This window comes from Hesperophylax consimilis, chromosome 4 (assembly GCF_061612785.1).
Source record: "Hesperophylax consimilis isolate HC1 chromosome 4, BYU_Hcon_1.0, whole genome shotgun sequence".
Lineage (NCBI taxonomy): Eukaryota > Metazoa > Arthropoda > Insecta > Trichoptera > Limnephilidae > Hesperophylax > Hesperophylax consimilis.
In genome coordinates this window covers 21016514-21031949 of record NC_142839.1, presented here as the reverse complement: position 1 = coordinate 21031949, position 15436 = coordinate 21016514, and the positions used below count along the sequence as shown (strand labels likewise).

Below are 15436 nucleotides of genomic sequence, written 5' to 3'. Positions count from 1 at the left end.
TTTAAATAGGTCTACTGCAAAACTACAAATTTTCACATCCAACGTTGTGCTTCGGGACCGTCCAAATAATCATCAGAAAAAATCTTAGCCAATGTACTGTTTAGCTGCGCTGTGAATCAAACAATCCACAATGTCAATTAAATGGACCATTACTGAGGCCATCACCACGTATTACTATACTTTTGGTTCTGACAACATCCTACAACAGGTTAACCCCTACTAAGAATATTATTTTTTAACACATTCTTGTGGTTTAGCTAATGAGTTATCTAAAACAGTGTCATCCTGCCTGTAGGACCAACTTGCCAGTGGTACCTCCTATAGGGAGGAGTATATTGCTCCCGAACAAAATTTCTGATATAGACACATTTTGCATCAGTGAGGAGAGATTCAAAAGAGAAATCCTTTTGAGTCTTGAAAGAGTCCCGCTTCATTGACTCGATTTCCACCACCGCCTGCAATTTTTATCTTTTTAAATTTGGTAAATCTTTGTAGCCTTGTATCTTACATAGTACTTACATATATATACGGTGTCCGGAAACTCGTAGTACAAGCGGGAAACTGGAGAATCTACACCACACGGGGAACCCAAATAAACATAAAGTTTTTTGATTTGAGCATTTTCACAAAAAAAAAAAAAAAAACCAAAAAAATATATTTTTCGGCTATTTTAGGGTTAAAGTTTTTTCTGGTGTTTAGGGTTGAACAACAGATGTTTTAACCCTGCAGAGCAGAAATATTTTATGATTTATTATGAGAAATAGTTTCCCGCTTGTACTACGAGTTTCCGGACATCATGTATATACATTAGAACATTATTTTACTTTAAAGGTAAATTACTCCTCCCATAAACAAGAGCTCCTGAAGCTCAACTTATGGAGTAGTAGAATAATAACGAAAAAAAAATATAAGTCTGCGTATTGTTATCATTTGTAATGCTTGTAATACAAAAAAAAATATATATATATATATATATATATATAATAAAAAAGAAATATATATATTTTTAATGTTTTTATTTTTATTTATTAAGGTTTATTCAGGAAACATTCAATTATATTTAATTTATTTACATTAATTATATACAATATTTAATGGTGAATATAAAAAAAACTGTTAAAGTTCCATTTACAATAATTTTTGTTATGGTTACAGATTAAGAAGAAAGTAGCTATTAAAAGTTATAATTTTACATAGTATAAGCAAAAAATAATAAACAAACGATAAAGAAATACTAGTTTTGATTTAAGTACATTGTATGGTTATTTAAATTTTTAACATTTTAAGGGTACCTACAGTGGAAAAATCAATGTTAGGGTATTATAAGATTTGCCGATACGTCAGAGTAAAGAGTTTTGTGCGTAATGTTGTAAATAATTATACAACTAACACATATATTAGAAACACTAGATCTCTTGGTCAAAAACATATCCAACAAGCAACTACAACATACAACATTTGGGCAAAAAAGCTTCTCAAACTACTAAACTAAACTCTACAACAATATCCCACTCTCATTCAAAATGCACAACAATATTTAGCATTTATTTCAAATAAAAAGCTGGATACAAAACATAGGGAGATCAGAAATTACTAAATTATATAATATGTAAATGAAATCCTCAGCACGGGAGATCCCAGTGAGGATATATTTGTCTATTTGTTACAAAAAGGAAGTTAATAAAACACTTATATTTTTATCTTTAAATCACGTGTCACTGTGTTCGTACACGCTAATCTCCGAAACCGCCCAACCGATTTCAATGAAATTTTGTGAATATGTATGGTGGGTTCCAGCTTGAAATATGGGATAGTTTTGGACCCGATAAGTGGCGTTGTTGTCGAGATCTAAAAAATAAATAAAAAAATAAATAAAAAAATAAAAATTCCAGTTTTTTCATACAAAAAATACATTAAACCACAGATTTTAACTTCCCTATATAGAAGGCGGTCTGTGGCAGGAAACGTCTTATATTGTGGTTTAGTAAAATTCTAACTGGTTTCTAATCTTAATATATTAAAAAATCACCCTGCGCATATTTGTGCTCGCAAAACTCGAAAAGTAGTCTACCGATATCGCTGAATTTTTTTAAATTTGTTATTAGTGCCGACTGTTTAGAGATGTTTAAATGGTAGAAGGAGTTGGGGACGCCCGAGAAATACTTAACGCAATATCTCTGCGCCGGAATGAGATACGGAGTGGAATTAAAGTCGATGTAATGTTAGGGTTGCCATCCGTCCGGGTTTCCCCGGATTTGTTCTAGTTTAGAAGGCGTCCGGGGAGCGTCCGGGCGGGGTTTCATTTGTAGTCCGGGTTTGCCAATGGTTTGCCAACGTGGAGAGAATATTCTCATTGATTTCACAACAATGGACCTAAGAAAGAAATTTACTAAACGTAGAAACAATCTCGCCAGTAATTAAAATTAAATTCAATTTCCAAGAATACAGCTGCATTGATTTTTACAAATTCCTTTTAAAAAGGGGAGATATTCTAAAAGCTATCGGAAAGAGTGATAAATACAAAAAAACTGAAAAGTAAAAAGGCAAGAGGCTGAGGAAAAATCTTTAATAGCTGGATAATCAAATAATGTACTTACAAGTGCTATAATTTCTATTCATTTTTGTAGTTAAAGTAATGATTGTTTTTATTACGTAAAAGAAATGTAGAATTTTAATTTTTTATTATTTCATAGATTTCTTGAAATTACAATTGTTATGTTTTTTTTACAACCATACTAGGCTAATGCCCGTGTTAAGGTAATATGGCTGTTGATTAAAATTTAAGGTGATATAAATGAGAATAGTTTTGGATATTATATGTTTTAAATAATTAACAATGTAACTTACATTCCAGTAAGTCTAAACTCTAAAAAGGGTCAGTTTTGTTACTTAAGATTTAAGAAGACTGAATTTAGTTCATATTATGTTAAGAGGTATTTTGTTGTGTAAATGGCTGCTGATACAAATTTAAAGAAGATAATTATTATTCAGTTAAAAGAGTTACCTCAAAAATTGTAAGACTGAATACTAAAATGATCTCAATATTTTTATGATTTTTGTTTAAAAATTTAATTGAATTTTGTTAAGTTTAATATTTTAATAAGGCTTAGTTTTCATTACAGTATATTAATAATTTTTGTTTTATTTTAAGAATGAAAAAATTCTAACTGATTGTGAAAACAATGTGTAACAAACTGTAATAAGATTCTTTTTTGATAGGTACATTTAAAATGATGATAAAAGATGACAAAATTCAATTTTAAGGTCTGAAAATAAATAAAAAGGTGATTTATGACATTTTAAACTGTTTTTATTACACTGATTGTGCTTAAAAAAACCTGTTGAAATGTCCGGGTTATGGGCTCTAAAATCCGGGGTTTTCACGCCTCTTGTCCTGGTTGCCAAATTTTAGAGATGGCAACCCTATGTAATGTAGTTGTTTAACAGTAACATTGTGGTATACAGTAGTAAATGGTGAAAGAAGTCGGAGGCGCCCGAGAAATACAGCAATATCGAAGCATTGCGAGATCCTCTAGTTATTATACATATAAAAGTATTCGATCTGGTATTGCGTTCAGAGCACGTTCAGAGCAAAGAAATGCAATTCTTTCTAATAGAGCTGGCAAGTCCATAAGTCAGTAACAATCTTATACAGAAACAGTACATCTGGTATTGTGTTCTGAGCAACGAAATGCAATCCTCTCTAACAGAGCTGGTGAGTCAATAAGGCAGTAACAATATTATACAGAAACAGTACATCTGGTATTGCGTTCAGAGCAAAGATATTAGAAGAACGAGATGTGCTGTGAGCAGTTCATACTGTGTGGAATTGTTTTGCCCAGTGTCGCCGGTTTTGTTCACCAATACTACTGCAAACCTTCGCTTACGCTAAGGTATCCGCACTAATACATAGAACAGATTTCTGTGCGTACACGTCCCGATACCGTTCAAAGTACCCTAATTAGGTAGTACTCCGCCTACGTTCCGGCGGCCAACATAGCATATCTTGTTCTTCTAATATCTTTGGTTCAGAGCAATGAAATGCAATCATTTGTAACAGATCTGGCGAGTCAATAAGGCAGTAACAATCTTAAGCTGCTGCCACACGCAAAGCTCACATCAAAAGTTAATGTACAGCGCATCATCTTTTCTACCGACACACGACGCTATCAAATATTTCTTCCTATGGTAGGAGAGGGGGTCAGTTGAATTCGAGAGCGGCCGAGGAACATAATTTCATCTGTCAAAGTGACAACTTTACTTACTGACAGCTTGAGCACGTTTTCGAAATGGATGATACTTGTCGCCTATTGCTGGATCTGTTGGACAGCTCATCCTCAGATGATGATGCCGCCAACTATATAATTATAAATGCTATTTATAAACTTTTTAGATTTTAAACAATCTGCGCGTAAATAGCGCATTTTCACATAACCTGACATAACCTCTCCGTCAAAGCGACATATAATAAATTATTGTAAAATAAGCTCAAGTCGATTTCCAAAAATGTCGAAGGCAAAGGCGGCAAGGACCAACACCAGGGCAGGGAACGAGAAGAGAGCACGAGAGCTGACGAGAGCAAACCAGATTACCCAGGAAAACAATTGAAAACAATTGAAAACAATCAACAAACGAACAAACTAGAAGCTTCTCTATGTAGGTATCAGGCCGCCCAACTTTATCAAAAAACCGAATGATATTACCATATAAACATACTGAGTTAAAAATATGATTAATTTTGAAAGGGCGAAAATTTGTTTACTTCAAATTCTAATATTGATTATATTTATATTTTAAATACAGTGGTGCCTCACACAACGAACGCCTCGCACAGCGAATGCTGCACACAACGAACTTCCTTTTCGTTCATTTCACGATTCATACAACGAACTTCGCTTCACACAACGAAGTCGCCCGATCTTCTACGATCACTGCCGATTAATTGCATCCTCCCGCGCAGGCAGTCGTTAGACTCGTTAGTCACTGCGTAGTACGCTTAACTTACGCACGTATCGCAGCAATCGTTCTTCATTACGAATTAAATCGCACACGTATCACGGCAGTCGTCCTTTTAAGATAAACTCAACATTTTTTTTATATGATGGGTTCTAAAAAAAGCAGGAAGGTGATTTCTCTTGAAATGAAACAGGAAATAATTAGAAGGAGTGAATGTGGGGTAAAACAGTGTGACCTCGTCAAAGAGTTTGGCCTCAACAAGACCACCATTTTGAAAAACAAGGATGCAATAAAATCAGCCAAAGTAGCCAAAGGAGTATCAAAACTATTTAATTAAAAACATAGATCTTCAATCCACGAGGAAATGGAGAGGCTATTAGCGATTTGGATTAAGGACAGCGCAAAGAGCAGAAGAGTTCCAAACACTTCTGGCCCAACAACAGGACAATGCTCAAAGGGAAGCGTCATCTGATAACGAGGAGCAACAATCAAACAATCAACCAATTCCAACTGCTGACATCAAGAACATCCTGGTCAAATGGAAAGCAGTTCAGGAGTTTACCAATGCCCACTATCCGGATTCCGCTGAAGCAAACAGGATCAACGACCTGTACTCCGATACTCTTGTCCGTTATTTCCGGCAGATGTTGAAGAAAAGAGAGAAACAAACGACTTTGGACAGGTTTTTCACTGCACCATCGGCGGAAAATGGATGAAGATGTGCAAGATTCGATTATTTCTTAAAATTAAAAAATGTGTGTTTTTTTCATTATGTTTTTAGATGTATCTAAATAAAAATAATAACAAAAAATTTATCTTTTTTTTATGTCATCTTACCATATTTTATGCTACAGAACGAATTATTTTTTTTTAACATGTATTGTTATGGGAAAACGCGTTTCACATAACGAACTTTTCGCATAACGAACTTGCTCCTGGAACGAATTAAGTTCGTTGTGTGAGGCACCACTGTATATGTTAAGTATATTTGCCAAATAAAGTTTTTTTTATGTTTCTAAATTTACTAGCACACATGACGATATGAGCTAACATAATAAATAAGAAATGCATTATTAGGCTGCTTATGTCATGGCTGTCAAAGGGAACACGGAACTTAGTCGGTAGCTCCGCAATTAAAATGACCCCCTCTCCTTTTTACGGCGGAGAGGGGGACGCATAACTTTTCAAATATCGCGTCGGGAGCGGTTACGTAAAATAAATTCGGTTAGCGAAGTTCAGAACCACACTTATAGCGCGTTATCTTTTTACGTGTGTCGGGTCTGTATGGGATTGTATGGCGAGCGCTATTGTGCTTTATATTATCTGTTGATGTGAGCTTTGCGTGTGGCAGCAGCTTTATACAGAAATAGTACATCTGGAATCGCGTTTTTATTTTTATTTTTTTATTAAATTTAATATAGTTACATTTTATACAATATAAGATATGGGTAGTCCCACAAAGCTGTGACAATCAGCTTGTCTGTAGGTTCTACCATTTAATGTTATAACATAATACACATTAGCTTAAGTTTAAATATAAATACCAAATATAATGTTTAGGATAGATAAACGTTTTGTTCATTTATTAACCACTTTTTTGTCAGTTTAGGGCAAGGTTCCTCATTATTTTTCAAGTTAAAGTTTTCGTTAAATTTGTTATAAATCACAGGTATCAAATAGTCAAGTGTTCTGCTACCATACTTATTTGATATTAGTGGAATTTTTAGGCCTTTTTTTTCAGTAAATCTTGTTTTGTGACTATGCACCAATGGCTTTTTGTACGCATTTTCTCCCGCATTATCCATAATTATAATAAACCAGAGAAGCCCTTTAATTGGGAGTAGGCCCTCAGAGCCATACAGTAATTTTAAGTTGTTTCTTTGTTTGTAAATGCTAGGTTTAACAATTTTTTTAATTATAGCAGTTTGTAGATTTTGAATGTATTTAATATTAATATTACTCGAGTGTCCCCAAGTTCGAATTCCATATCTAAGTATTGATTCGACCATAGAATGATATATAAGTTTGAGAGTACATCTAGGCAATACAAATATTAATTTATAAAAATTACTCGCCAAACATCGGAGCTGGTTACAAATTTTGATCACACTTTTGTCCCATTTAAAGTTATTGTCTACGATTATGCCAAGGTAAGTATATTCGTTTGCAAAATCAATTTTTTCACAGCAGCAAATATTATCCATTTTTTTATGTATACAATCAAAATTATGTGCAGTTATTTTAGGTAAGTTCCACATTTTCAAGCTCGGTGATCTTATATACATGCATTTAGTTTTTTTGACATTAATAATTAATCCTACATCATGAGACCATTTAAGTAGCTCGTTAAAGTCAATTTGTAATTCTTGAATAGCTATTTCAGGGTTTTCATTAGAGACAACTAGTGCAGTATCATCAGCAAAAATAAATCTACGGGCTATTTTAAAAAGTTTAGACATGGCAATTACATATATAATGTATAATTTTGGTCCTAAAATTGACCCTTGTGGCACCCCTGATTTAATAAATCTAAAATTACTCATTACATTCAAAATCTTTACATACATTTTTCTATTTGTTAAATAGTTTTTGAAAAATGATAGGAGTTTACCACGGATTCCTATGATTTCGAGTACCTTGATTAATTGTGTATGGCTGAGTGTATCGAAAGCTTTTGAGAAATCAATAAATAATACTAGTACATGTTTTTTTGAGTTAAGCTCTGAATTTATATAATTGGAAAATTTTTCGAGCAGTTTATCACAGCTTTTTTGTTTTTGGAAGCCATACTGACATTCATCAATAATGCCCAAATTATTTAAATATTTATCCAAATTTATAGATATATATTTTTCTAATATTTTTTCTAATGCGGGTAATAAGGAAATAGGCCTATAATTATTTATTACGGTGTGATCTCCATTTTTAAAAATGGGCCTTATGATGCTGCATTTTAGTTCAGCTGGAATGTGACTTGTGTCAATAATTCTGTTAATTAGGTGAGTAATTATAGGACTAAATAATTTAACATGTTTTTTTAGATCATACATGCGAATTAGATCGACGCCCGGTGTCTTTGAATTTTTCATTCTTCCGATAATGCATTCAGTTTGTTCTGTATTAGCTCTTGGTAGGTACATTGAATGTTGCAAATGTTCTTGCTTCAACTCAGACGCTCGAACATTGCATTCGTGCAATAACTGATTTACACCTTCGTCAAAGAATTTTGCAAAGTTTTCTGCCACCACATCCGCAGTTTGGGAATTTAAGAAATATTTAGATATTACTTCATCACAATCGGATTTATTTTTCCTACCCAATACTTGATTTACTTCATTCCATGTTTTTTTAATGTCCTTGAAACAATGTTTAAATTTGTTATTATAGTATATTTTTTTTGTGTTTAATATTTTTTTATTTAGTTTATTTCTGTATTTCTTGAATTCGATTTCATATATTTTATTGTTAGGCGTGTTTTTCCATTTCCTCCATAATGTGTCACGTAGTTGTATATTTTCAATGAGATTATAATTTATCCAGCCCTTTTGGTTATTACGCTGTTTATTTGTATTTGATTTTGTTTCAGTACTTTTTTCGTAAATATATTTGAATTTCGATTTAATTTCTTCATAAATTAAGTAAGGTTCCGTTATGTTTAGTATTTCATTCCAATCAGTGATTTCAATAAGTAGGTCGACTTTTTTTTCCGATATTACAGTATATTTTGTATGGTGCGATTTATTGGTGGTACCTGCCTCATAGGTAGAGAAACGCATCGTTGTTGCAATAAGGTAGTGATCCGCTATTATAGTTTCACATACACATGAGCTGATTTCATTTGTCTCTCTCTCTCTTACATAGATATGGTCTAGACATGTAGCCGTTACATAGTTAGTCAGTATGGCTTCACGGGTAACGTCATTAATACATTTTAAAAATCCAAATTTAGCCATAATGTTTTCGTATTGCATTACAATTGGTTCCTGATAATTTAATAAGTTTATGTTCGTATCCCCAAGTACCATAACGGATTCTTTAATTTCAATATTTCCCAATATTACATCTAGCTCTTCGAGAAATATTTTTTTATTTGAATTAGGTGGTCTGTATATTGCCAATATATGTAGACGTTTATGTTTTTTGACCGAAATAGTTCCGTAGACACATTCAAATTTAGTTGGCATTATGTTAATTTGTTCAAACGTTAGGTGATCTTTCACATATAAAATAATCCCGCCTCCCGATTTGTTTTTTCGACAAAAGTAATGAGAAGTAAAACCCAATATTTTGTATAGATGTATATTATTTTCATTAATCGACGTTTCACAAAGCGTGATTATATCAATATTAGTTAGAGAGCTAGAGATAACGACAAGAAACGTATCCCAATATTTTGATAAGGATCGAATGTTTAAGTTGATTGCAGTTAAATTATTATTTCCCGAAACATGTTTTTTGATAATCCAGTTCTCAAAACTTTGTGTGCGTTCATAAGCGATTTCAGAGGTGTCAAAATCTACGTTCAAATCACCCATATTGAATAATATTTTAATAGGCGGCAATAGTATATAAACAAGTGTGAAGATTTATCAAGGCAAATAAATTGTATAAATATTTTTACGGAAGTAAACATTACCAATATATTCCTAGTTAGATTTTTGCTTTGTTCAGAAAGTTTTTGGTTAAATAATTGACAACATGTTGTTCAGGGAACGAAATACAGGGTTTTCCAATATGAGGTGTTATTTTGAATAGCCCGCTATTTCGATAGATGTTACTTTTGAAGCTGTCATTTTTTGACATTTGACAAGTAGAAACTACGCCATTAATAAAAATGGAACGATACACGCTTCAACAACGCATTGAAATTATTAAAATTCACTTGAGTGAATCAAATGCAAATCATCTTGAGTGATGAGGCCCATTTCCACCTCGGTGGCTTCGTCGACAAGCAAGTCATTGGACCTTACTTTTTCGAAAATGAGGCTGGAGCAACAGTTACGGTGAATGGATTGCGCTATCGAGAGATGATTAATGATTTTTTATGGCCGGAATTGGATGGTATTGATCTGGACAACGTTTACTTTCAACAAGACGGCGCTACGTGCCACACAAGCAACGAAACCATTGATCTTTTACGATTGAATATCAAAATAACACCTCTGATTGAAAAACCCTGTACAATCATTTCTTATACAGTTGGTGACTCAATAAGGCAGTAATAAGCTTATACAGAAACGGTATATCAAAACAATGTCTATGTCTGTAAAGAGTAATAGGGTTACACTGATGATTTTCAAAACGATACGACAGGTGCTTCACAAAATTTGTTTGAATATTTTCAATTGGGCAATATAAGTTTGGTATTGAGGATTCCAAATGACAGATGCAAATTCGAGATGAGATCTTACGTACGCCATATATATATAGAGTTCACGTGTACAAGGTTTATTGAATGGTTTTGTGGTGCGTAGAATGAAGCCCATTTGTTTGTAGGCTTTTCTAAGATGCGTTCAATATGTTCTTTAAATAGTACCTAATTTAGAGTCAAGTAATACTCCAAGGTCTCTTATTTATTCTACACTCTTTGAAGAGGAACATGGTTCAGGTTGTAAGTGTGGATGATTGAGTGACTCGAGTGAATATGTAAACTCATTGCATTTATTTATTAAACTTATTTGTTTGCATTTGAGGTGTGTCGTCAAATAGTTGATAACTATTAATTACCAGTCAACATATTGTTTTTCTAATTAAATGTGGATTTAGACTTTATCGATTAAGAGCAGGCCAATTTACGTTTTTAAAAAAATGGTTTAGTAAAAATCGGTCATTCGAAAACATAATGTGTGTGACAGACCGCGCCATGTATATGCGCGCTATATTCTCGTGGCTTGGCCTTTTTCAGCATATTTCCCATTGGGAATGTAGAGAATGTAGCGCAAGTATGTCAGCCCCATTATATATAACATTATAGGTACATATTATTTTTTTAATCCAAAAAATACGTTTTCTTTCACCGATTTGAAACAGACGATTCTACTATTTGATAATAATAATATTTTGATGATTTGTACAGAAATTTTAAAATCACCCCAAGGTGGCTGTACATTTTTTTCAGGAATCTATCCTACTACTAAATTTAAATAGGTAATCTATGATTACAACTTATTATTTTAGGATGTACAATAATCACCAGTGAGCGTGGCAGAAATTCTAGTGTATCCCTGGAAAAGACTTGCTTTAAATGGCTTTCGCTGTGCTTGGTGACCAGATCTGAATCCCACCATTCTCTACCCCATCTACTTCCCCTCCCCACTCTCTTCGGACTCGCAACATAACATACTCCAATTGGGATGCCAGATACCATAATCCCACCAGCGTCGGACAGTTGGGACTCTTGTGTCACATTTGTTACCCCGTCCAGATTTATTCAAGGGCCACATTTTCCAAAGAAATCAAATTGATGGCTATTAATATTACGTATTTCATTGTCATTTTCAACTAAAAAATCGAACATTCGGTTCTTGAAAATCGAAAATAAGTTTTGTTAGTAATTTATAAATGAAATTAATAATAAAGTGATTATTTAATAATCAGTTCCATGAAAAAATCATCGTGACGCTCGAGCGTCCGATTGGAACATCATAGGTAGGTACTAGAACAGGGGTCGACAAACTTTTTTAGGTTTTGTCGTAAAATAGATATTATATTTTTATTTGTGTGTAAATACCGCACTGCTAGTCCCAACTTCCAACTACTCCCTGCTAATCGGAGCCAGTGAGATTATGGCATGTTGTGAGGCTGAAGGTATGGGGAGGGCTTCACAAAGGAAGATAATATTATGAATATCGCGATACCATCATGTAGCGTATTGTTTATGCTTTGTAATTTAGTACTATTCATTGTCCACAAAATTAAATTAAGAAAACATTAAAATTCAAAATACATTTAAATATTTCTAGTTTTTCCTATTGTTATTTTTGTTATCTTGTCCGTTACGGGTCGGGGGGCGTCGCCTCTATAATGCTGCGTATACATATCCGATCCGGAACGCGAACCGAGCTTCGAATTATGGGAAAGGAACGAAGCAACAGCAAAGGGCAACTTCTAACATTTTATTTTTTCTCACTATCCCATTTTGTGACTCCTGCCATTCCTCTCATCAGCTGAACTATGGAATCAAAAAAAATATATTTCTGATGATTAGAGGCATTTAACGCATAATGCGGTGTTGCTACGTGCTTATCGAAACTTTCCCTTTTTACACCGTCTTGAGTAATTTAATGGCCTAATCCTGGAAATCCCGATCCCGAACTAAAGACACATCAGGTATAAGGTATAATCCCTGATTCTTGGAATCACCCTAACGACAATGACATTTGCATTACAACTAATTATTATCATGACTCATAAGTATGGCAATTAATATTTGGAAAACATTTTAATAGCTTTAGCAAATTAGTAAAATAATTTGCAACCGATCAACCCCTAATATTTTCAGTAGACTTCAGTCTGGTTTAGAACGCTCGCCTGTGAACTTCGTTCCTTACGTAGTGCATCGTGTGTTTTTGTGAAGTTGTTATTTATTAGAATATTATAATCAAAGTTACAATTTTGGAGGGTATTTATATCTGTGACAGAGTAAAATCTTCAAAGTTCTTTCAAATGAATTCTTATTCTTCTCAAGGTATATACCCACTTTTAATTCGTTTTGGATAATTTTAATTTATTATTATGTTTGTGATACATACTTGCATGTTAAGTCCCTGTAAATTTAATGTGTTCGGGAGCCATTTTATTAATTTTTTAGCCAGTAACTTTTTCACCATAACTTTTTATCTCTCACAATAGTATTTTCCTATTGAGTTGTTTGAGGTCTAGTAAAGTGGTCCGTGTGAACACTGAACTGTGTGTTTTGAGAAAAAGCCTCGCTTGTGTAGATAACTTTCAACGCCTTTGATTTAAAGATACTTAGGAATAAAATAAATTTAAGCAAATGTTAGTTTGGATTTTTTGTTTTTGTTTTTAAATTTACGAACTCGCATGTTAACATGTATTCGACGCGAATTTTAAAAACACAATTCATCTCGCAATCGAGCGTCTTTAAGACGAAAAGATACACAACAAAAATGTCTTTTTAGTAGGAAAAGTTTTAAAACGCGGTAACTTACTTACGTGGTATATTATGAATTTCTTTCTGCAAAAAACATGGCATGTAAACATGCGAACGAACCGAGCAACGAATTACGGGAAAGGAACGGAGCAACTGCAAGCGGCGTTTCGCGCCCCTTGCGGTTGCTTTGTTCCTTTCCCATAAGTTGAGGTTCAGTTCGGCAGTTCGGCTCGCGTATGTATGCTTACCATTATATCCTCGATAATATTTTGATTATGGAAATGTCGCTGAAAATTAAACAAGTCAAATGTTATATTTTTTCTTACTAAATTGGGTTGTGTGTATAATAAATTGAGTATTTATGCTCAATTTTTTGATTGTTGCTCGTATAGAGTAAATATTAACGTGTCACCATCAGCCAATCCGGAGTACTTTTGACCCAAACGAAATAAATTATAATGACAAATAGCCCTACGGACGTAAAATTAATTACAAAAAAAATAAACGCCTAATAAAAACATATTCTTTAATTTGACTTGACTTGTGAAGGGCGTATAAGAGTATTTCTCAAAAAAAGTGTACATTTTGGAAAAATAAAGTGTGCCTACAAACAGTTCAAAAATTTCACATGTTTTTAATTAATCATACAAAAAAAATATGCACCATTTTGTAGAATAAATATTAGGCTTTAAAATATCGAAAAATAAACATTACAATCGTATTAATTCACAAATATTTTAATTTTTTTTTAAATATCGATTTTTACCTTCCATACAAAATAAAATTGCCACCCTACCCACCTCATTTGTTTATACTTCATAAAATGCGATAATAACGTTATAATATGTGATTTTTTGTAAGTTTTAGGGTCTTAATTAAATGTAGTTTCTGTAAAAGGGTAATTTTCTATGGGGTTTCATAATAAATTAATAATTTATGCACAAAAAACAAAGTGAGACATCACCATTTACTTTTTAGTAACTACTCTTTAGTTACGTTTTATTAGTACTTCCACCGTAATTTTTTAACCCATTTGTAAAATTTAACATGGGCAACACTAGCCTCTTTCTGATTAATTGTTGGTCTGACTTCTCCGCCATAACATTAATTGTTAAAATCAGTAATAACGTGTTTCTTTAGTGGGACCACTATTTCGTAACAGAAAATATTTTAGCCTTTTTTCACAAAACGGTAAGTCTTTTTCTACTTATCTTTTTGTAACATGTGCGGTACGAACATTGCTAAGCTTACATATTAACACTTTTAAATTTTATCAAACCATTGACTTTTTATAACATAAATTCTTATTACAATTTCGTAACGTTTGTTATGAATTTCGTAACGTAACGAAAAAGTTCAATGTAAAGCTGAGTGTACACAGTTACAACGTGATTAAGAAAAGTAAGTATATTGTAAGTGTGTCTAGCATTTTTATGAAAGTCTTATGTAAGTTTAGTAATAATGTAATATATTATGCACAATGCACAAATATACATATGTATTTAGATATAATAGGAAAAACATAAAATTTATTATACCATAGAGCAGATCTGTTGATGGCGCTGGAAAATAGGTAGGTTGTAATACATAGGATGCGCTGGAAATTCCTGATGGTCAATGGCAGAGCAGGTGTCGTCGGACTTGTATGTTTTATCATCGCGATTATATGGCATTATACATAATGACAAGTACTTGAAGATCAAGCTGAGCCGTCCAATACTGGTTTTATTTTAAATAAGCTTGAGGCACTCATACACACTATCCTTTCTACAGGCGCTCTATACAATATTTATAAGTGCCTTAAGTTTTTTATAAAAGCTTTTTTAAATATAAATTTATTTTTATTTACTCTGATAAAACCATAACTACAGCATAATTTTTTTTTAGGAATGCCCCCAAAAACCAATGCCAAAAGGCAAAACGCTTACAGAGAAAGACTGAAAAGGGAAAATACAAATAAATATGAGGAAATCCGAATTAAACATTTAAAAAAAGTTATAGAAAATATCAAAAATAAAAAAAGAAATTCTTACAGAAGAAGAAAAAGAAGAGCTACGGGCAAAGTGGAGACAAGCCAATGATAAAAAAGCTGAAAGAAAGAAATAGGCTAATCCTACGACACAAGACAATAATACATTTTAACGTAGAAAAAATAATAAAAAAATCCTAAAGGAAAGACTACAAAAGCTGACTGAAGAAAATACTCGATTAAAAAGTCGAAATAAGAATTTAAGACAGTGCTGTAATCGGATGAAAAGGCAAGTGAATATTCTGAAAATATTATTGCATAAACAAACTAAGACTAATAATGATGCTATTCCCATTGAAACTGGATTATATAATAAATCGGAGATGTTATAATAGTAA

The 15436-nt window shown here is 32.8% G+C and overlaps 1 protein-coding gene across 1 annotated transcript in view; it reads left to right on the top strand.

Moving 5' to 3' along the window:
* The window catches only part of LOC149424348 (uncharacterized), a 48614-nt gene that overhangs the window by 12372 nt on the left and 20806 nt on the right, over window positions 1–15436 (top strand). Inside the window, exon 8 of the mRNA XM_089631061.1 lies at window positions 5351–5586. Within this exon, the coding sequence (XP_089487187.1) occupies window positions 5351–5586 (236 nt within the window). The remainder of the gene's footprint in view (window positions 1–5350; window positions 5587–15436) is intronic.